At 34.2% G+C, this 23,185-nt stretch overlaps 1 protein-coding gene across 5 annotated transcripts in view; it reads right to left on the reverse strand.

Moving 5' to 3' along the window:
- LOC145291149 (adenylate cyclase type 5-like) overlaps positions 1–23,185 on the reverse strand; it is a 489,601-nt gene that overhangs the window by 12,583 nt on the left and 453,833 nt on the right. For all 5 annotated transcript variants that reach the window (XM_080136671.1, XM_080136673.1, XM_080136675.1 and 2 more), the window contains 6 exons: positions 22,752–22,868; positions 17,504–17,650; positions 15,246–15,421; positions 14,337–14,478; positions 10,162–10,281; positions 7,453–7,599 (listed from right to left, as the gene is read on the reverse strand). In XM_080136671.1, the coding sequence (XP_079992797.1) occupies positions 7,453–7,599; positions 10,162–10,281; positions 14,337–14,478; positions 15,246–15,421; positions 17,504–17,650; positions 22,752–22,868 (849 nt within the window). The remainder of the gene's footprint in view (positions 1–7,452; positions 7,600–10,161; positions 10,282–14,336; positions 14,479–15,245; positions 15,422–17,503; positions 17,651–22,751; positions 22,869–23,185) is intronic.

The raw sequence follows: 23,185 nt of genomic DNA on the forward strand, positions 1-23,185 counted from the left end.
TGGTACCCCGGTTTCTTGTGTGTATTGATCTGATGTTGTATTTCCTAAGCATACTTTAAATGTTCTGTGGGATAGGAATTCTTGGATAAATTTTGCTAGGTTTCCTCTGATTCCCATATTATGAATATCTTTCAAGATTCTGCACCTCCATGTGGTGTCATACGCTTTTTCGATATCAAAAAAAGATTGAGACCACGTGATGGTTTCTTAGACCATTACGAATATATGTTTCTAGTCGAATAAGTTGGTCATTAGTACCTTGATTTTGTCTAAATCCACTTTGGTGCGTAGAGATGAGGTTATATTTTTCTAAATGCCACATTAGTCTTGTATTGACCATCCTTTCTGTTGTTTTGCATATACAGCTTGTTAAGGCGATAGGACGATAATTGGTAGGGTTGGAGTGATCTTTTCCTGCTTTAGGAATTGGGATGATATTGGATTTGAGCCAGTGTTTTGGAAAATTGTTAGTCCACCATGTTGTTAATTATCTGTAAGAGAATGTTGAGATGTGTCTGGCATGTGTTTTAGAAATTGATAGTGGATGTCGTCTGGACCGGTAGCTGTATCTACTTTTATGAATTGCATTTTTTAGTTCTGTTATAGTGAAAGAGTATTCTTTGTTATTGGATGTGAAGTTGAGTTTTTCTTTTTCTGCGTTTTTATATTTTTGGAATTTGGGGGAGTAGTGGTTGGATGAGGAGTTTTGGCTGAATTCATTTGCGATTATGTTTGCCATTTCTTTTCTGTCTAATTTGTCTACCATGTTGATTTTGGGTTTAGTGGAAGATTTTGTGATTGTCTTGATTGCTATTTCGTTTAGCATATTGGTGAAAGCTAACATAGGATCTGGTTTGTTTATTTCTTGGTTGATTAAGTTTGTACAAAGTTTGCTAAATTCAGTCCATTTAGCTTTATAGATTTGCCATTTTGGTTTTGTTTCTTCTGTTGCAGGTTCTTGGGTTTTCAGAAAAATTGGGAAGTGATCGTTGCCACACTGTTCGTTATGTACCTCCCATTGGAAATCCATAAATATTGTGGGGGAGCATAATGTTAGGCCAATAGCTGATGTCGTTTCTGTGCCTGGGTGAAGGTATGTGTGTGTTTGGTCGTTAAATATAGCTATTTCAGGTGATTCCAGTAATGATTCAATGATTTTTAGTTTGGTTGATATTCTTACATCCCCACATTTTGTTATGGGCGTTGAAGTCCCCCATTAATATAAAAGGTGTGGGGAGTTGTGTTATCAGATCTTCAATTTCTGTTTTATTTAGTTTATGTTTAGGTGGAATGTAGATTGAACAAATAGTTGGTGCCAGCTATTGGTTGGTTATCTGTGATCTGTTTGGTTGTAAGTGTGGTATCCTTTGAAGTTGACGGTGTCCATTTCTTTTAGGAGAGATCCTGTAGGCCAATTATGCTAGGATTGTATTGTGCTATTATGTTCGATTTCTTCATAGTTTGGTTTTATGCTTCTGTAGTTCAACTGTATGCTTTTATTCATTTGCATAAATATATATATATATATATATATATATATATTTTAACTGTTTGGTTTTTGTTTAGGTCTTTATATCTAGTATTCTATTGATTTGTGTTTGGAGTGGTTTTTGTTTTGTGTTTACTTGAACTGCTTGGTTCCTCAGTCTCCATTTTCTCCTTCTGGGCAGTCCTGTTTTTGGAGCTAGATTTATTTCTGACTATTTCAATCAATTCAAATTTATTTTCGTTTTCGATTAATATTATTAATGTTTGTTTATTTTGGTTTTTGGGGAAGAGGATTTGTTTTCCCGTTCTGTTTCCATCTTTCCATATATTGTGTGTTTATCTTCTGCTTTAGTCCTTGTTCGTGATTTGGATCTTTCACAGTTTGTGGTTTTTGTTGTTCGGGTTCTTTTGTTCTTTGGGACTTGTTTTAGATCATTTGACCGAGTTTTACAAGATACTGATATTTGCTTCTTGTTTTTGTTTTGGTTAGTTTTTAAAGTTTCAATTAGATTTTTGAGTTCGGAGATTAGCTTAAGTAGGTCTTGGTAGTGGGTTTGGTTTGTTTGGTTTTAAATTTTTGTGATGTCTACATAAGTGTTTTTTTTCTCAAGAGCTTGCTATTTTCCTTGCTTCAGGAAAGGATACGTTTTGTTTGTATTTTATTCAGCTATTTTTTTTGAAGATTTTGCATATTTTAGAGTATGCTGGGTGTTTTTCTTGGCAATTTGGGCATTTTGTTTCATTGGGGCATTCACTTTCAGTGTGGTTAGGTTCTTTTACGCTACATTTTTCGTTATGTCCATATTTATGACACTTGAAACATCTCAGAGGGGCTGGCATATATTGTTCTTTTTCTATTGTATATCCGATTTTTTATTTCTTTGGGAATTTTTGGTGTATTGAATGTTAGTACGTAGGTTTTTGTAGGTATGGGTTGACCATTCCTTTTTATGTTTATTCCAACAAGATCGATTACTCCCTGTTTTCTTAGGGCATTTTCTATTTCTTCTGTTGTAGCCAAGGTTAATTCATGGCTTTTTATGACACCTTTTGATGTGTTTAATCTTTCATGGGCAAAACTTTTGCATTTATAGATATGGAATTTTTCCATCTCTAAGATGTTTTTTGCGTCTTTATAGTTGTCGACTGTGACAAGTAGATTGCCATTTTTCATTTTTTTTTCTGTTTTTGGGTTGCTGTTTTGAGACATAATTTTTTCAATTAAGAATGGAGACAGATCGCTGATCTTTTTTCCTTCTAAGGTTTCGATTACTATGAATCTTGGGTATTTTTCTTTATCAATTATTTCATAGTTATATTCTTGCTCACTGTCTGAGCTGGTTACGTCAGAGTGGGTTCTTTTCGATTTTGTTTTATTTTTTTTGGTTTCTGGGTTTTTTGTTTGGGTTTATTATATCCATGGAAGTTTGTTTCGATTTCTATCTTTTGCCCCCCACCCTCCTCAGAGCCCGAAACTGGGAGATGTTAGGGTGAAACCTATTCGCCCTTTCATCCCAGGGATACAAAAAAGGTATACTCGATCGAGTTTGTTCCATCATTTCCTGTTTCCTCCTTTAGTTTCTTCTTTCCCAGTTTGATAGAAACGTTGGTTAGGGAGCAGTTGTGTGGTTTTGTCTCATCAATTGATTGACCCTTGCCATCGCCTTCTAACACTTACCTGGTTTGTCTATGTTTGTAGTAATAAGATGTATTATCTTTAGATTAAATTTTTAAAAAAAAAATTGTTATAATTGACATTTTCAGTGTAAGTGCTAGGGCTTGACATGACCAGCCGATTGATCGGATCGGGCCTCTCCAACTGCCCGTCTAACCTAGTACAAGGCCAAAGTGGAGTGTTGCAACTGATACCTTTATTTTCCCTAGGCATCAGTTGCCCAGTCACCAGGATCCTTTTCCTAGGCATCACGGGTTGCCACCCACGGCCAACAGGTAGCCCCATTGAGGGACTTTTACCCTCTGCAGGGGGGCAGTCAGCATATTCTAATGCCCCACCGACAGGGCCGGGTCAAGTGGAATCTGATCAGATTTTGAAGAAAAACTTTAATAGAATAAATTTTTTATAGTTTCTATTTAACCCATAGGTACTACCATTCCGGGTCAGAGTGGACCTGGGAGCAATGGCAATTAAAGGGTGCCTCCACACTCCTCAAAGCCTGCAAACTGGGGCCTCACCATTGGATATAGTTTAAGGTCATATCCAGGACCGGGAAGTAGGGAAGGAAAAAGGAGGGGGAGGGTTTTTTTTTTACAAAAGAGAATAGAAAACAAAAACAAATTGATGTAGGTGCATTTCGTCTCAGAATGCCAATCGGCAGCCTGATCTGGTAGCACCAGTACAGAGAGATATAGCTAGATCTAATAGAAATAGGCATTTCCAGGTTCAATAGTAACCCAATAGAAAATTATAAATACAATTTGTAAAAAAAAAAAAAAAAAAAAAAAAATACAAGCTGTTTAATTTTTCAAATGTTAATTTTATGGTAAATAAAACTGAATTTCTGAGCTTCAACTTAAATGATCAGCAGTGTCAATGGCTCTAATCTATAAAAGTGAGAATGTGTGTGTGAGAGGACACTTCAACCTATATACTTAAATTTTGATCTAAAGACTTTAAATTTTGTACAAAAAAGGCTGCTAAGGGGTCAAAATTGAAACGTGTATGTGTGGTGGTGGGGGGGAGTCAGCAGATTGATATCTCAATTGTTTCATATAACAATACTTCTATTAAGAATAAGTAGATTTGAAAACTTTAAAGATCATGTCAAGCTGGCCTAATGGTTATCATACTTGACTCCCTGTCTTTTAGGTTTTGGTTTTGATCTCAGCTAGAGTATTTTCTTTTTTTACTTACAAGTGAAATGTTTAGAAAAAAATACTCGCATGCACATAAAAAAAAAAAAAAAAAAAGGAATTTAACATTACATTTAATATCTATGGTATTTCTGTTTATAATGTAATTCTGAATTAAAAATATAACATTTGTATATTTTATGACCAGGGGCGCAATGCCGGGCAGCCTGGATCAGTGTGTAAAATTGTTTTTGATACTATTTTAAAAAAGGTTATTTATTGGGTGCTTTTGCAGTACAAATCAATATTTTAAAACACGATGTAATTATTTGTTACAAAATTAGTAAAAATAATGATTTAAGCTTAGAACCATTTTTTTTTTTTGTAAAAGAAAAGTGATTAGTCATTTTTATTTTAGAAATGGCTGATTTTCAAGAATTACAATTTTGTCAAAGTCAAACCTCAATTACCTCCCCTAGATTTTTAGTTTTCCACATTGAACTATACGTTTTATTGTATTTGTAAAATTTTTTTTCTTAATCGTTTTAGTTTTAGAAATTAAAAATTTCAGCATGACAATTACATAATAGCATTTTTACTTTACATGCATTTAGTTGCACGAAATAGTATAGTGATCCATTACATCCAGAGAGGAAGGATTTCAAGGTTTAACATTTGTGGGTTAAAAAAAAAAAAAAAAAAAAAAGCAAAATATTAAGGATCACAAAAAAAGGTAAATCCAACAATTCTTCCTTTAAAAAATACTACCAAGTCTGCTGCAAAGTTAGGCTCCTCCCATGAAACTAAAAAACTTCAGATCTGCTAGTATCCTAGTTCTTTAACAGTTTTATTATTGTCACATCTTACCTAGTGTTCCATCCACTAGTCCATTTCTGTAACAGTGCATACGAGTGCGTGGGAAAATAGCAGCAATGAAGGATGACTTGCTTGTAAAGACATTAGCAGCAGCCAAAAAACGCGATATGCAAATTGGAAAAGTGTACACATGTCACGACAAGAAAAATAAAAAGGACACCACGTGCTTGGGGGTGACAAAGTGCGCATCTAAGAAAATGGACGTGTAAAGAGAACGAGAATGGGCCAGCTGTGGCTGGTATGTGGTCGAAGGAAAGAGAAACGCAAGCCAGAATAGTGTAGAGACGGGACTGTAACGGGTAATAAAATAACTTGTTAAAGAAAAATGCAGACTCAGATTTTTGTTTCTTTCCTTTGTAACTGCAACATTATACCTCTTGGACAACATTTGCGAAAAAATCCTGCACTGCCTATCAAGTTCTAGTCTGTCCCATCACCAGTGCTGCATATTAAAATTCCACAGATAAGCTTACTGCACTTATATCCACTCCACTATATTAGTAGCAAAATTCCATCCCTTCATTCTATAAATGCCAGAAAACTTTTTGCTCAACAGCTTTCCTTACAGTGCTCATTTTTGGAATTCCTTCCCTGTTCCCAGCTAACTCATTGCACTTACATATCCCCAACAAACCCACTTTAAAAAAAAAAAAAAAAAAAAAAAAAAATCACACCCATTCACTGAGAAACTAAATGCCAGAAAGCTCCCAACTCTAGTTTTTTTCCTAGAAAAGCTAAACTTTGGAATTCCTTCCTGCTACCTGCTTCCTTGACTGTACAGATATGCAGAAATTGAACTGTGACAAACCAACACCTTGTTAATCTTTCCTAGGCATGGTTTCAAATAGCGTCCCCTTATGTCTAAGTAAGGATATACCTTGTTTGGAGTGAACGCAAGAAAAGAAAAAAAATAGGCAGACATTTAAATGTAATATGTACAAATGTTTTACTAAAACTCATTTACGGTGCCCCTTATAAAGCTGGCCCCTAATCACAGTAGCCCCTTTCATCTCATTTGCAATATGCCTCGTTTTTAAGGGAACCAAAATATAAAAAATTGAACATTTATTCAAAATTGATACAGTGAATAACAAAACTATTTACGATGACAAAATTTGGTTAAAAGACATTCAATTAAGAAATCCATTTAGAAAAAAATGCTGTATAAAGGAATTTCAAATAAATTAATTTCAAGCAAAAACTTAATTATCTTTCATGTCGAAATTCATAAAAATTCCAAATTTAAAAAATGATACAGTAAAAACATAAGTAAAAATTAAATTATAGTTTTAATTTTGAATGTTGAAGAGGTAAAATCCAAGGGAGGTAACTTCAATCTATTTTGACAAATAGACAAAAAAAAAAAAAAAAAAAAAAAATGAGCATGCAAGGTCCTCTTCAAAAGTGAAAAATCGGTACTTGTACAGTTTAATCAAGACATTAAAAAATTAAAATATCGAAAAAAAGTTATATTGCACATATCCGTTATGGAACAAAGTTCTCCGGGAAAAAAAAATTTCACTTAAATTTTATCAAGTAGTTTTTTTTTGCAGCGAAGAAACAATTTATGATACCGAGCAAAAGGTTCGATTTAAAAAAAAAAAAAAGCTAGTATTAAAGATGGGGAGGGAGTGTCGGCGCTTTAACTGGAGTTATCTCCTTGTGGCGTGTTTAACAAATTCTATAATGGCCGACTTCAACGTGCTCTCATGTGTTTTTTCCTCTAAAAAAAAATAATATAAAAAACTACTCCATCAAATTAAACGAAGTTTATTTTTCAGAGATCTTCAGTCCAAAACGGATATGTACAACATAACCTTTTTTTCGAGATTTTCATTTTTTAACGTCTTGATTAAACAGTAGAAGTACCGAAAAATTTACTTTTATCATGATCCAGGGTGTGATTATTAAGATCAGTGTGAACAAATGAACAGATGAATGATTTGAGGGCAATTTTATCTATATAATAGCTCCTAGGAGAAGCAGCCAGAATTATCCTGGAAAATTTATTCTGGCAAATATTTACTTTCACCATAACTAATGTTTGAGCAAAAAATCTTGTGTGGTTATTGAGAAAAATGCAAACAAATGGACGAACGAGAGTGAATTACTAGATCCAATCCATCCAAGTATATACACCATTTTCGTCATTGCTTTTCATTTAGAAATGTGTCATTGCTTTTACCTAAAAATGCATTGTTTGAAATCCAATCCTGCATAAGCATCAAAAGTTCAGAGGAAACGACCCACAAAATGTTGATGTGCCATTAAACTTACCTCATCAAAATCGGCAATGATTTCATTAAGCAACCGAAGACATTCGGCACCTTCGTTGTTACCGACAAGCTCCATATAAAACTCCGAAAAATTAGATATAGAAGCAAACATGACACAAGCATTGTCACAATCCTGATAGTACAAATCCTAGAGTAAAAAAAAGTAAAGAAAAATTTGAGGAAAGAAAATTGTGGAAAGCATCAAACATTTGTGTTAATCGTGATTTTTACAACATTTAAAATTTAAACTGAACTTTTTGAACTTTGGAACTTACGTCATTTCAAATTGAACCTTTTATTTAATCCACTAGTTAGATTGTTCTTGTTCTCTCAACCATGAAATAATATTACTAGTTATTTTATCTACTTTCTTCCCAGGCGGTTAGACAATTGAAAGTTTTATGAGCTTCTACGGAACAAACTAGAGTTGAATTCTGCACATCCAGATTTTAAGGGTTTTTATTTAGTCAATTAACGACTTAGCCCAAAGAATCATACTTTTGAAAGTGTTGGTCTACAATCAGTTCAGAATCTTCAGAAAATTTGTTGGTTGTACAGCTTATCGACCCTATTTAGATTTAATGCAAAATCCAATAATTTTGGAAAACAGTTTTCATTCTTAAAGTGTTTTTTTTTTTATTCATTTTGCTTTGATATATCCAACAAGTTTTGGGTTTGATTATTTTATCACATTTTTTTATGCTTCAAGTTGTTTATATCTTCAAATATTTATTCATGGTGTTTAGTTTGGTTGTTTTGTAGAGAAAAGTTTTTGGCTTTGCAGGACATGACTGAGTTTGGCAAAGGGAAAGGCAAAATAATGACACCAATGTTTGATGCATTTTACGAGGTGCCTTCAATAAGTTTCCAGACTTTCTGCATAAGCACTTTTATTGATTATACATAAAATTAGTTCCCTTCAAAGTAATCTACTCTGGCTACAATGTAGATCTTCTGTATCGTCAGTTCCTTGCAAATTGTGCATACAGTTTCCACACTATGATCAAACTGCACGTATTGTCGACGACCCTAATTCATAAAATCTTTATTTCACCAATCAACTCTGATGTTATGACTTCCTTACTCCTCCCACACCTCATCCCTCAGACTTCCTTCCTTGAATCTCTTACGCCACTCAAAAACTGATGCTTAATTCATGCAAAATGATCCAAAACCAGTTTGAAGCATTCCATACGTTTTTGGCATTTTTTTCCAAATTTAAAACAGAATTTTATTGCATATCGTTCTTGGGAAGTGTCCTCACGTTCAGATTGCATTTTTGAAATTCACCAGCTGTTACAATACGGCTTCAGTAGGGTGTATAGGCACATTCTTTTTTTTAATCTAACATGTGACAATCAGGCTTTTGTAAAGTATATTCCAATTCCTTCTGTAGCTGTTCATGTGAACCTGAATCATAAAAATTGGTCAGTCATCTCATAAGATGTATAGCAATAACATACCAAATTTTCAAGCGTCTACAAACAAAAAACAAGTTTGGAAACTTATTGAAGGCACCTCATAGATCAGGAAGCTGGTCTCTTCAGACAGTCTGATTGAGTAACAGACTTTTTTTTATACAAAAGAAAAGTCACCTTTCAAGACCCGGAGGACACTCAATGATAAGGGTTAATGGGTATACATTAGTCAATGTGATTATAGCATAGTAATCATAAGTACTGGAAATTTTGTAAATTGGATTACTTGGGGGGGGGCGGTTCATCAAGAACTTGTTTACGTTGGACTTGAAGAATCAAATTGTAGTCAGCTGGAAAGTAGGCAACAGAGTTCCACAGGTGTGCAGTTCTATGAAAGAAGCTTTGTTCATGGAATCTACGTTTAGGTTCAGGAACAGATAAGAGTGTGGGAAATTATTGGTAATGGTTTTGGATCATAGATTGAAGCTCAGACGAAAATAATGATAAAGCAGAGACAGGCTCACAACATCTGTGAGAAAGAGGTTGCAGGGAAGAAAAAAGGGCACCCCCTCCCCCCCACTAAGCTACATCTATTTTGAACTGTCAAGATAGGATAAGCTGCTTCTAGTAGCTCCTGCCCAGATGTGGCAACAGTACTCCATTGGCCGTACTTGGCTTTTATATAAGTAGAGAATTGCATCAGGAGTGGTCGAAAGATCCTACCATTTTTCCAGCGAGATTGAAGGATCAAACCTTACCACAGGCAATAACTAAGAACGTAACATTTGTACTTGGTCATGGTTGATGGACAGAACAATCTACAACGGTGGATTAAATAAAATGTTCAGTTCAAAATTTATGTTCAGAGTTAAACAGGGATTCCCAAATTGTATGAAAAAAAAAAAAAAAAAAAAAAAATGCATCTGAAGATCAGATAACATGCAGAGATTTGGGAAAATAACCAAAATGAAAATTGTGTCAAATATTTTAATGCAAAAGAGAAACGTCATTTTTTAGCATCAGAAATATAAATTAAAATATTTTTTGTATAATTTTCTAACGCTTCAGGATTTAAGTTTCGTAGAAAAATTTGGTTTTAAAAAACTACAGCTGCTAACCAACATGGTCCTTATAGGACGCTAACCCGACTGGAGAAATTTTCAACTTGACATGAAGCAACACTAGGTTGTTAGATACGTTAACACTTCCTGTTAAAAAAAAAAAAAAAAAAAGTGCAAAGAATTAAACGCTGAAAGAATGAACACATTTAATCTTTTTCTCACAGTGCGTACCTCATCTTTCTTGAATTGATTCTTAAGGAAATGCTCTGCGACATTTAGAGGCAAAATATTGCAAACCAATTTCAAATTGTAGGCCTTTAAATTCTCCATTTGTTCCATTTCTTCCATTGCCTGAATAGAAAAAAGAAAATCAGCATTAAATTAAAAAAAATAATTTTCAAATTAATTTATGTGGTGGACAAGTCCACAACATCAGGATTTCCTTCAAATCCCTTTCAATTCAGTTTAAGGCATTTTATTTACTGACATGTGTTAGATAAATTAACTTCCGAACCAAATTATCTCTGACCAGGTCTTTATTCATCCCTCTTTCAAGTACTCCCATCACTTCATACCATGTTTTGCTTGGTTTTGTGAACTCAACTTGCTATCTCAACTGCTTTACAACCACAAGAACTTATTCTTTCAACATGGACGTGCCCTTGAAATCTGTCCTGCACATCTCCCTATATTGTCCAGGTTTCATCTTCCCCTAAGGTCTAAACTTACATTTAACTCTTTATGACCTGGTTGAACTAATTCAGTCATAAATAAAAGAATGACAAAGTGGGAATGGATTCAAACACCTTGTACATATTAGTTCAGGGTAGATGCAGATCCTTCCAGTATGCTGTCATCTGTGGAGGATTTCATTTGTTATGAACATTTCATTCAAGCACTATGGAAATAATCAAGGTAAGTTTACGAAATGCAAAAATCCTCAACGGTAGTTTAACTATTGAACTATAATTTTTCCAGTTTAAAGACAATCATAGTATCATTACTCTCTAAGTAATAAAATTAACAAGTATTTTTTTTTTAATCTACATAATTCGGGTCAAAGGGTTAAGGCACACATCAGATCAATCGTATTATTCCCATATCATTTCTATCCATGCAATGCATATCTTCAACTCTTGTTGGTCAGGTTTCAGTTCCATACATCACAGCAGATTCTTTCCTTTGTCAACAATGGTAACTCTGCTGGTTAGTAATGGCAGAAGTTTCCTGAACTTTTTTCCATCCACTCCAAACTCTTCAGAACTGCAAAAATATCTAAAATGCTGGAAAAAAAAAAAAAAAATTGAAAGATTCTCGCACTCCTTTCACATTAAATCGATTTCATATGTAATTTTGCTCCAATGCAAAGCAGTATTTTTTTTATATTCGATGAAGACCCAATGAAACATCGGTGAAATAGTATATATATATATATATGAATACTATAAAAAATAAATATAAATACTGATTAGGCAAAAGTATTTCACAGAATAATGTAAATAAAGACTTCATTCAGAAATTGTGTTGTTGTGCCTAGACTACACTGCACACAGTTCTAGGACAGCTCAATCACCAGGATCACATCCCAAAGTGTTACAGGTAGCAATCCACGGCTAACTGGTTGTCCCATTGAGGGTTAGTTGGTCGTTTTATGGCAGGTTATTTAATGCTGAATCCAGTGATTTTGAAAACTTTTTTGATAGAATATATTTGTTTGTTTTTTTAAGTCAGTTTCTATTTAACCCATAGTTGGGACCCTAACAGATACTACCAATTAGGGTCAGAGTGGACCTGGGAGCAATGACAATTAAAGGGTGGCTCCACACTTCCCAAAGCCTGCAAGCTGGGGCTTCACCAGGACCACCCTATTGAAGGATTTTTACCCTCAATGGGGGGGGGGGGTCCGCTTATTCTGGTGCCCTACCGGCAGGGCAAGGGAAAAGTTTTCTACTTCGAGTTTACATTTTTTTTCCCTCTATATTCATGGGTTCCGGTTTACTAATTTTGTAGAATAAGGCATAGCTAAAGGTAAAAATTTGTAGTGAATTTTGTTGTTTTGGTTCCTGGTCCAGTGGAACAAGATTTAGCCCTGCAAGGTAAAGGGTTTATAATATTCTTGATTGGTGTTTTAAATTAAGAAGCCAGTAGGGAAGTGGGGGTGGAAAAAGAGGGGAGGGAGGGGAGAGGGGGCTGTTTTTGTTTTGGACTTTGCAGAACATGATTCAGTTTTCCAAATAGTAAAAAAAAAAAAAAAATAAAAAAAAAAAAATAAATAAATAAAAAAGGTGCTAATGTAGGTCCTGATCAGGTTACGCCAGACTTTCGGGGCAATGCTGAAACATTAATTGTAATGTGTTGAATGTTGGTTAGTTTTTGATCTTTGTGGAATCTTTATATTTTATTGTATATTTTAATTTTCCAGGAATTAATTTTTTCTGGGTCGATTTTGGTCAATATCTTCCTTAGACTATCCTCTTAGTAATGCTTTATTCAAACCCATTTAAAGTCCACACAGCCCGTCAGTATATGATGTATTGTGTGAGGCTCTTGACATGTTATGCAAATAGGCACCTCTTCTCCTTTCAGTAGATGCGAATGACATGTGAACTATTTGTAGTCATTACCTCTTTTCTTGGACTTTTGTATCTTGCGATGTTTGCTGTTATTTTGACCAGTTTATTCTGTGTACGAGTTCCAATATTCTTAGTTTTCATTTTATATTTTTTGGGTTGTAGGTCTGTATAAAGGGATTTTTCCCCGTTGTATAGTTTTGGTGAAATGATTCTTTTACTGCTTTGTCCACTTTCGTTCATGTAGATGTCGATGCGACTTCGAATCCAGCAGAAGATTGTGTTTATTCAGTATGTTTATTTAGATTTGTAATAAGGGGATTTGTCATTTTTTAGTGATACGAGTACCGATAGAGAATTGGTAAGGATTAGATATTTTTTATGGTTATCAGTTATTTTTACATTGGGGTCTAATAACACCTTATAAGACTAACCATGTTTGGAACGCTCAGATGACTAACACGGTTAAAAAGCATCTTTTATCATTAAGTGACAGCAGAAAATGTTAAATATATCTTGGCTAAATTAAGTGTTAGGAAAAGATTGGATAAATTGTTGGATTTAGAAGCAAGTGCTCAGCTGTCAAATCAGTTAACGCAGAGCTAAACAGATTAGAAGCCAAAAAGTTTGTATATAAGCAGATGAGGATGTTCTATTGTGCTTAGATGGGGAAACTCCATTCTCTGATTGAACATTCTATTCTAGAAATGTTGCTTCATTCAATCGAAAGTGTGTTTGGAATCATCGGACGACTTTACTGTCATTTTCACGTTTCAGTCGATGTAACCGCCGACCTTCAGGTGCATCTTGTCGAATTCCAAAATGTTTCTTGAGAACTCAGAAATTTGGATGGAAATCCAAACGGAACCCTTTACTTCATCGAGGTAGCATGCTCTTGTCCCATCAACCATGACTGGATAGAGGTTCTAAGTAATTCACAATTGTATTTTCCGTCGCCCACACTGAAAATTAAACCATAAGAAGGTCACTTTTAGAATTTGTTTTTCCAAGTCCTTTAACCACTAGAAAACAGGTTCTTACTTAGAACCTCTATCCAGTCATGGCTGATGGAACAAGAGCATGCTACCCCCGTGAAGTAAATAAAGGGTTTTGTTTGAAATTCCATCCAAATTCCGAATTTGGCAACCATTTCTTAATTTGACAAGATGCACCTGAAGTCAGAGGTTACATCGAACAAAAAAATAACACTGAAGATGAAAATATGAAGATTCCAAATACAAATAACCAATCCTCATCTCAAAAATTCAAAACGTAATCATGGCTATCATTGGTGTTGTGGTGACACACATTCATTTGCATATGTGGATAGTAATTACACATAAATAGGAAGACTCAGTCTGAGTGTGTGTTCACCAGAAGCCACCGAAGGCCACCAAGAGCAGATATGTCTCTCCAGCAAAGACTTATTTGACACCATTATGTAAATATCCTGTAAATATATCCTGTTCCTAATACACTTCTTATTTGATCTACCTTTGTTTGTTGAGTCATCATTTGTATTGCTTTCTACGTTACTTGTTTCAACCTGCAAACTTAACAATTAGCAAGTGTTGTTTGATTCTACAGAGTTCACATGGTATGTTAGAGGAATTTTGAAATAGTCAAAATGGCTGTACGAGGCTTCAGATGTCCCCCCTCCTAGTTGCTAAGGAAATGATGATAGCTTCAAGAAATTTATAAAGTAACTCATAACTTGTCCAAAGAGGGTTTATAAAATTGTGTCATTTAATACCAAACTGATTCCATCAAAGAGTCATCAAATTAAAGATGTAAGAAAGAGTACTCGGCAGAAGGAGAAATGTAATCAGTACTCACCTGCCATTTCCAAAGACTATCGAGTCTTGCTGTAGATTCCATTTGTCGGGCATGAACAAACAGGATTATGGTCAGCAGCATGATTACAAATGAGGTTTCATATTTCAAATCTATTGTGTAACTAGGAGCATCGACATTTTGACTAAAAAAAAAAAAAAAAAAAAAAAAAATGCATTAAAGATTAGCAAATTCAATTAGTTTAGTTATATTTTGAATTGTGAGCACATTTTCAAAAATTGTAATACTTTGATATTTATGTTCATACATTTGTCTTTAATGAATTTCAAAAAGAAATTAAAAAAAAAAAAAAAAAAAGTGCAATTTCATGGGACTGCACTAGAAAATAAACAATGTTAGATGTTCAATTCCTGACATTGAAAACATTAAGACATAAAATGTTATTGTTCATGAAGTTTTATCAATTTTTATTTTTCAAGTGTGATCTAAGACAAATATATTTATACAAACATTTCCCATGTTTTCTGTGCTACAGAAAATCAAATACTGAATTGAAAATGCAATTGTATAATAAAATGCAACTGTTTTAATTTATTCAAAAAAAAAAAAAAAAAAAAAAAAAAAAAGTTCAAGTGTGCATTTTAGTTTATTCATAAACAACCGAACCATTTTTATTTTGTTAAATATTGAGAAAAAAAAAAAAAAAAAAGCTGTGGGAGAGGGGCTCATAGTTAAAAAGGGAAATAAAAACTAAATAACTCCCAGGCAATACCAGGGAGAAATTTATATATATATATATATATATATATATATATAAACATAAAGAGATGTGGAAAATCGAGATATAATCTAAAGCACATACTCTTGATGGTCAGCACTTGAAAATTGCTTAAGAGTTTATTTGAAAAAATTTCCAAAAAGGAGAAAATGCATAATGAAATAAAAACTCACTCAATGTTAGCTTTGAGAAGGATGTCTTTGTTGTCGAAGAGACTCGCCTGTGCGGTGAATAAAATAATGATGTATGTGATTGCAATCGTCAAGGTCAGACCCAGTTTGAACATGCTTCCACTTTGCACAAACAAAGCGCTACAAATGAGAGTCAGCAGTACACAGAAGGTAAAATACTGAAAAAAGAAAAATTAACACGAGTGAAACTATCTGTAAATAACGAAGCAGGTTAATTACAAAGTAGGTATGTCTGCAATTGAAGCATTTTGAGGATGCTATACTCCCCAGCTAAATGGTTGGCAAGATGTTTCAATTTGTCCACACGATGAAAAAATTTAATCTGCTATCCGAGCAGTGATATGAATATAAATTGCAGCATCAATAAGAATTCAAAATGTGGGAGGTGGCTGTAATGAAGTGGTTAATAATAACCTTGGTTTGAAGGGATCCTACGTCAATAGCCTGCATGCCTGGATGTTTGGATAAAAAAGTGGTAGTAGGCATGAAGGCTCGAACCAGTGACGAAGGCGGAAGAGAAAGTGAAAACAAAAAAAACAAACCCTGATATCTTACCGCTACTTCATGACACGACTGGAAGTTTGGAACGTTTAAATAAAGTAAAGTCATTCCAACCGATATGACTTGCAAAAATGGCGACGACAAAAAAAAAAAAAAAAAAAACCCTCCCTGTAGAAAACTGCCCATTTGAGGGTGAAGGAATGTATGTCTTTTGCCAATTTTTTTTATATTTGTCGTCCGAAGGGTCGAGCTTCAAAACGATACTGATCTTGTGAAAATCGGTTGCCTCTGTTAAAAGTTTTAGGCAGCCATACATATATACATACATTTAAACAGGTGAGATTTATATTATGACTTATAGACTTATTTTTTACCTAATTGGTAATGTCATCTAGACAACGCCAGATAAATATAACTAGTAATACAAGGAAAATCGTGTCTATATATAATTATAAAACTCAACCGCCTGGACCTCCTTGCTTACTTGAATCTTGTATTATAATAAAGTCATTCTTGTCTGTTAACAATTTAATATGTACAAAAAGGTACACGGTTTCGCAAACGAACTTATTCACTTTTACTCCAGTATAATTTTTTTATACATACTATACTAGCGGGGTAAGGGGAGGGGCGTTGCCCGGGCGTAAAATATGCTTAAATATATTTTAATTTGTCCAGATTTCGTATAGATTATTATAGTCATGATTTCAAAAGTAAAAATTATTTAAATGCCATCAGCTAGAATCGAAACCGAAACTAGCATTTAAAGCTGGTGACGTTAACACTGCCGATATGAGCCTCATATAAACTGATTAAAAATAAAATGTACGATTTTTTTTCAATTCGGACCCATTTTTGACCCTTTAAAAACAATTTTAACTCGCTAAAGACCCAGAAAAGAACAGCCCATAAAAAAATCCAGTCATTTGAGGCCCCTAGCGTCATTCTGTACCTTTAGTTTTGGAGGAGATAGAGTTTGAAAATATATAAACAGTGTCTATATATAAAATATATAAATGTGTCTATATTAGATATTCAAAAAGAAATCTGCATTCAATGAATACCCTCATTTGTATATTACATTTTTAAAAAAATCTATTAATTAGCTCGATTTTATTTGTTGTAATAGAATCGTTTTAATTGTTCTATTTAGAAATAAGTTAATTTTCAATTATTAATAACAATTGCATTTAAAACCGGAAGTTTATTTAAGCAGTGATAGTTATTTCCCTTTTAAGCTCAGAAAATTCCATTTGATTTTCATAAACCAAGATGGACGTGTTTTATACTTCTCTAATCCAACATTTGGTCACTTTTCGAAACAAGTTAGGATACTCAGTGGATCTTAAATAGTATGTGACTAGATCCTCTTCTCTGCAGTGTTTCAACCATGCTGGGTACATGCAGCTAAGATATATGTACACACAAAGAAAATGCCTTAAGTGTAAAAATAATGCAACTTGTATGCATAACATACTTTTAATAATGAATAGACCCCAAGTAAATTCATTCCTCGAGAATTTGAAAAACTAAAGATTGACTTCATGACCGGTTTTGATATACTCCCTCCCAGAGTAAATAAAATAAATTTAAAAAAGAAAAACAAAAAACAAGCAAGCTTTAGCTCCTTTTAGTCTCTGGCTTTTTAAAAAATTTTTTTTAACAGATTTGTTTAATTATACACCAACTTTTTTCAAAAACAATAATTAACAAAGAAAACACCAGTGGTGCAAAATTACCTCAGGAAAATGGGAACTCGAGAGATAATTGGTGCACATATTTATTTCATTTCCCAATGTGATATTAAAGTCCGCAAGTACAGTATAGTTGTAATCCAAAAGTGTGAAGTTTAAACAATTTTCAATACTGGAATTATCCAAAGAAAACTGAAAAGAAAAAGTTCAAAATAGACATTGGCTATCAAACAAAATTCTAAGAGTTGCTGCTTAAAAAAAAAAAAAAAAAAAAGAAAAAACTTCAATTCAAACAGGGCGTATTACCACTGAAGCACAAAAAGTCATTGTGACAGGAGCAAAATTTAAATGGGAAGCTACATGAGTGGAGACTGTCAAAAATATGTTCACATTACATTAAAATTTCTGTATTTCAGGGAAACAGCAGGAACTAAATTCCAAAGGCAAGTCTAAGAAAAGCATGTAGGAAGTCTTGAAACCTCTACAGTGAAGACGTGAAATTTTGTTGCTAGTTCAGCGAGTCAAAGCTATTTATGTTGAGAGTAGACATGGAGCAAGTTACTGAGCACACTGGAAATATTTGCAAAATGAGCACAGCGATGTGACAGACTCAGCTTGTGGGTGTCTATTATGTTAGAATATGTCCTGCATCCTGTGCAAGAGGAAGTGGCTGGTGTACAAGCAATTGTAATGTTTTAGGTTTCTATTTTTACATGCAATTTCATGTCCTAGAAAATGGGAAAATTTTATATTTTTCATGAAAGGAGTGATTTGAAGGCTAGTTTATAAAGAATGACAATATTAGAAGGAATTTTCGATAATTTCCAGTTATATTACGTTTATTTGCCAACATAATGTGTTGTACAAGATGGTAGGTGTTGATGTCCCTAATTTTTGGAGGTAGTATCTCTCAGGGGAAGAAAAAAAAAAAAAGAAACGTATACAACTTTTCAGAGAGATTTTATTTTTGGAAATCTGTCACAGTTTGGCTGTCAAATCAATTTCCAGATAAGAGTTGTTTTATTAGGAAAAAATATTTTTAATGTATATAAATGATTAATTTTTTGTGGGTTATGCTTAAAGTATGTACTTAGGAGTGTTAATGACTGTTGTATTAGTCTTGGATAATGAGAATTGTCTAAGGAAGGTAACTACGAGTGATATATTTTTCATTTTACAAAAATAACCTAAAATGATCAACTATTTCCTGATAAGTTGTAAGAGAGCATCTTCCCCCTTATCTATATATTTTTTTTATATCACATGAACAGTTAGAAAAAGATGGCCAAAACTAGATTTCCAGAAGTGAATAAGATTTTCTGGACTCCATTAATTAATGCCGCATTCAATAATTTTGAAAAAAGGTTTTATGCTTCAAATACTTTAAATCAATTATATTTTTGATCCATAGAAGAAAATGGTCTTTGATTGCAGAACATGATTCAGTTTAAAAAAAAAAAAAAAAAAAAATTAAAATGTGTGCATTTTATGTCGGGAAGCCAGTATCTTCAGACAGTCTGATCTAGTAGCACCAGGAAGATCTTTCTGAAAGGAATTAGAAATCATTCAAGAAATATTTTGACTACATAAAAAAACCTTTATTTTAGGACTGAAACAGTTAAATGAAATAATCGTTACAAAAATGATTGACCTTCAAATAATTCCATCTCATCTAGGAGTTTACCATTTTGCTAGAACTCTAAAAAAGTAGTCCAATGGAAGTGTATTTCTACGCAAAGCAATTTCATTGGTTAGTTCGCTCGGTGTAGGTTTGTTTGCATAAAAAAATATATATATAAGCTCTATTTCCTATTTGGTTTTATCGAGCTTTTACATCTGGTTGAGATAACTTTATAAATATTAATTCTTTAATATTTATAATATACTTTAATTTTACCATTTTGGATCATTTTGGTAAATTTAATTGTAATTTATATATATATATATATATATATATATATATATATATATATATATATATATATATATATATTAGTTTGCCACTAAACATAGCAGCTATACTCTTCATTAATCCCAAGTCTAGTCTGGCAATATGAAATAATTATGAGGCACCTTCAATAGGTTTTCAGACTTTTTATACAGGCATTTCAAATTATCGTAGACTTGAAAATTGGAGAATTGGAATATACCTTACTATTATGGTAAATCTACCTTTTTGCTAGAACTCTGAAAAAGTCCAGTGGAAATGTATGAGGTGCCTTCAATAAGTTTCCAGACTTTTGTATGGCCGCTTATTGATAGTACACAAATGAAACTAGTCCCCTTCAAAGTAATCTCCTTTGGTTGCAATACACTTGTACCGTTCCAACTTCTGGAAGGCCCCCATGAAAGTCCTCTTGTCTGAGCATGTCAATGACCCTCGTCACAGCCTCTTTCATCTCAATTGTCCCAAAACAGCCTCTAAGGTTTTTCTTGAACTTAATAAGAAAAGTCACGGGGAGCAAGGTTTGAACTATAAGGCGAGGAATTATTTTGATGCCATCTTGGCCAAATAGTCTGTGACACAAATGGAGTTGTGGACTGAGCATCCTTGGGACAGATAGTCTGCATCTTCAATTCCTGACGAATAATTGTGAGTACAATTTGCACATTTACATCAAACTGCACTTATTGCCCTATAGACACACGATGGTCTTTATTCGTGAAAGTCTTTATTTGGCCAATCAACTGATTGGCTGACTTCTTTACTCCTTCCACACCTCTCATCCCTCACAAACTCCCGCCCCTCCTTGAATCTTATGCAATTCAAAACTGATGCTTGATTCATGCAAGACGCATTCCATATGTTTCTGTGGCATTTTTTCCAAGTTTAACACAGAATTTTATTGCATAGATTATTGTATGTACAGTAATCAATGAATCCTTAGTAATGGAGATTTGATAAAGTGTTTTAAGGGGGCGGTTCATCAGGAATTTGTTTATGTTGGACTTGAAGACATCCAGGTTGTAGTCAGGTGGGAAACAGGCAAACGAAAAAGTTCCACAGGCATGCACTTCTAAGAAAGCTTTGTTCATGGAATCTAGATTTTGGTTTTAGCACAGATAAAGAGTGGGGAAAATTTGACTGGTTTCAGCTAGACAGGTGTTTATTGTGAAAGATTGGCGAGGGGGGACCAGAGACTGGAGCTCAGACGAGCACTTGCCTTGGAAATAACGATAAAACAAGGACAGGCTCGCAACATCTTTCCTGTGGGAGAGGTTGCAGGGAAGAGAAAAGGGCATCCCCTACTAAGCCACGAAGCCTATTTTGTACTTTTTCAAGGCAGGATAGGCTGTTTTTAGCAGCTCCTGCCCAGATGTGGCAGCAGTACTCCATCCTTGGATGTACTTTGCTTTTATATAGACAGAATTGCATCAGCACCGAGATATCTTCTAGAGAGGTAGAAGGATCCTACCATTTTTCCAGCGACCTTGGCAACTGACTTGATGTACGTGTTCCATTTCAGATCAGGAGTAAAGGTCAAACCCAAAACTTATCAAAACACGGAGCCTCCCCTAGATGAGAGCCATCCATTTCAATTGATGCCAGATGGGGATGAGAGCGTTGATGATGTAAAGATAGGAGCTTGGTTTTAGATGCATTAAAAGTAACCAGCCACATGCTCAATATCAGAGGAGAGAGAATTAGAGAGAACTTTGTCATTTACGGCCTTAGATGTGTTGCCATAGATGGTCATGTCATCAGCATAGATGTTAACGAATGATTTAAGTATGTGTTTTTGGAGATCATTGATGTAGATCAGGAAGAGAGTTAGACCCAGGATGGACCCCTGATAGACACCAGCATTAATACTGTGGGGCTCTGATTTCTGCCCATCAACCACTACTCTTATGAGCCTATCAAAGAGAAACGATTTAATGATCGAGAAACCATTTCCAGTTATACCGTAGCTGAAAATCTTGTGAAGTAGGCCATTATGCCATACCTTATCAAAGGCCTTTGATATGTCAAGAGCAATTGCTCTAGAAAGGAAGCCTTTGTCAGGAGATTCACTAGTCCTGAGATAACAGTTAGTGCATCTGTAGATCTAGCAGAACGGAAACCATATTGCGTGTCACAAAGGTTATTTCTGCCGAAATGGATTCCAGCAACTTATGACACATAGGAGACTTATTTGCCTGTACTGATAGGGAGATGACTTATCACCTGAATTCTTAAATACATAAAATGTATAGATTTTATTTTAGGCTTTAGTAGGGTGTATTCCAATTCTTGCTATAGCTGTTCATTTGAACCTGAAATAAAAACCTGATCAGTCATCTCATAAGATGTATAGCAATAACATGCTGAATTTTCAAGAGTCTGCAACAATTTTAAATGCCTGAGCAATAAGTCTGGAAACTTCTTGAAGGCACCTTGTAAGTTTTACATTTAAAAAGAATTATTGGAGTAAGATTAATAACTGATTAATAGTGAGCAGATTTTGCTAGTGTGTATTTGTCTTCCGAAATAGTTTCAAAGAAACAAAGGAAAGAAATTTGACGGAAAAGATGTTTATTACCAGTCGCTTTAATACCAAGCTGCCTGCCATGTATTTCACAAGCCAACCACAATATAGCATTCTTGCCTTTTCTCTATTTCTCGATTAAGGAATAGAGAACAAAGTTGATTGGCCAAATAAAGAATTTCATGGATAAAGTTCATAGTGTATCCATAGAGATAAGTGCACAATTTTATATCCGTGGAAACTGTACACTCAATTATTTGCAAGGAATTGAAGATGTGGAATATCTGTGTAAAGTTTGTCCTAAGGATGCTCAGAGAAGATCAGAATATTTGATGAAGATGGGCATCAAGACAGGTCCTCGCTCTCCCTATAGTCCAGGCCTTGCTCCCTGTGACTTTTGGTTATTCCCTAAGCTCAAGGAAAATCTTAGAAGCTATCATTATGAGAATTGAGATGAAAGAGGCTGTGACGAGAGTCATTGACATGCTCACACAAGGACTTCCATGGGGAATTCCAGAAGTTGTTGGAACGGTACAACAAGTGCATTGCAGATGGAGGAGATTACTTCGAAGGGAACTAGAATTTCATGTGTGTACTATCAATAAAAGTGTCCGTAGGAGGAAAGTCTGGAAACTTATTGAAAGCGCTTCGGATTCATATTAAAAGATGACAAAACTTAGCTGAATAATTCTCCCATTGTGACAGGATTTCAAAAATTTATTGTAACGTTTATGTGTTAGGGTTGGACAATAATCAATTAGAAGATTTGCAAGATTTTTTTAATTACGATAAAGAGGGTAAGAAATAAAGCTAATCCGACTTACCATATCAAGGAAGGACACGGCGAACAGCACGAGCACTGCTATGATAATAACAGTATGGTTAATGAAACGATTCACAGCAATCTGGGAGGCTATTGAAGCTATGCAAGAAGGAACATGCTGGAGAAGAAAATTGAAAATCATTCAAAAAATAGATTTTTTTCCTTTAAGTAACACCATGTCACAATGATAAAAAAAAAAAAAAAACTGATTTCATACCTGATGAAGATGTATATCATCAAATTGGTTTTTAAATGTGTATTTAAAAAATAAATAAAGTGAAGCAGGCATGCTCTCCCTTGAGTGCACAGTGAGCAAGGTGTAAAAAAAAAATAAAAAAATAAAGAAAAAAATAACCAAGTTCAGCATTTGCCCCACACCACCCCATTTAGCCCCAAAAGTTTCCAGAGGATGTCAAATCCTGACGAAAATGAACA

The sequence above is a fragment of the Euprymna scolopes genome, chromosome 12 (genome assembly GCF_053919585.1).
Source record: "Euprymna scolopes isolate OS-2025 chromosome 12, ASM5391958v1, whole genome shotgun sequence".
Taxonomy (NCBI): Eukaryota; Metazoa; Mollusca; class Cephalopoda; order Sepiida; family Sepiolidae; genus Euprymna; species Euprymna scolopes.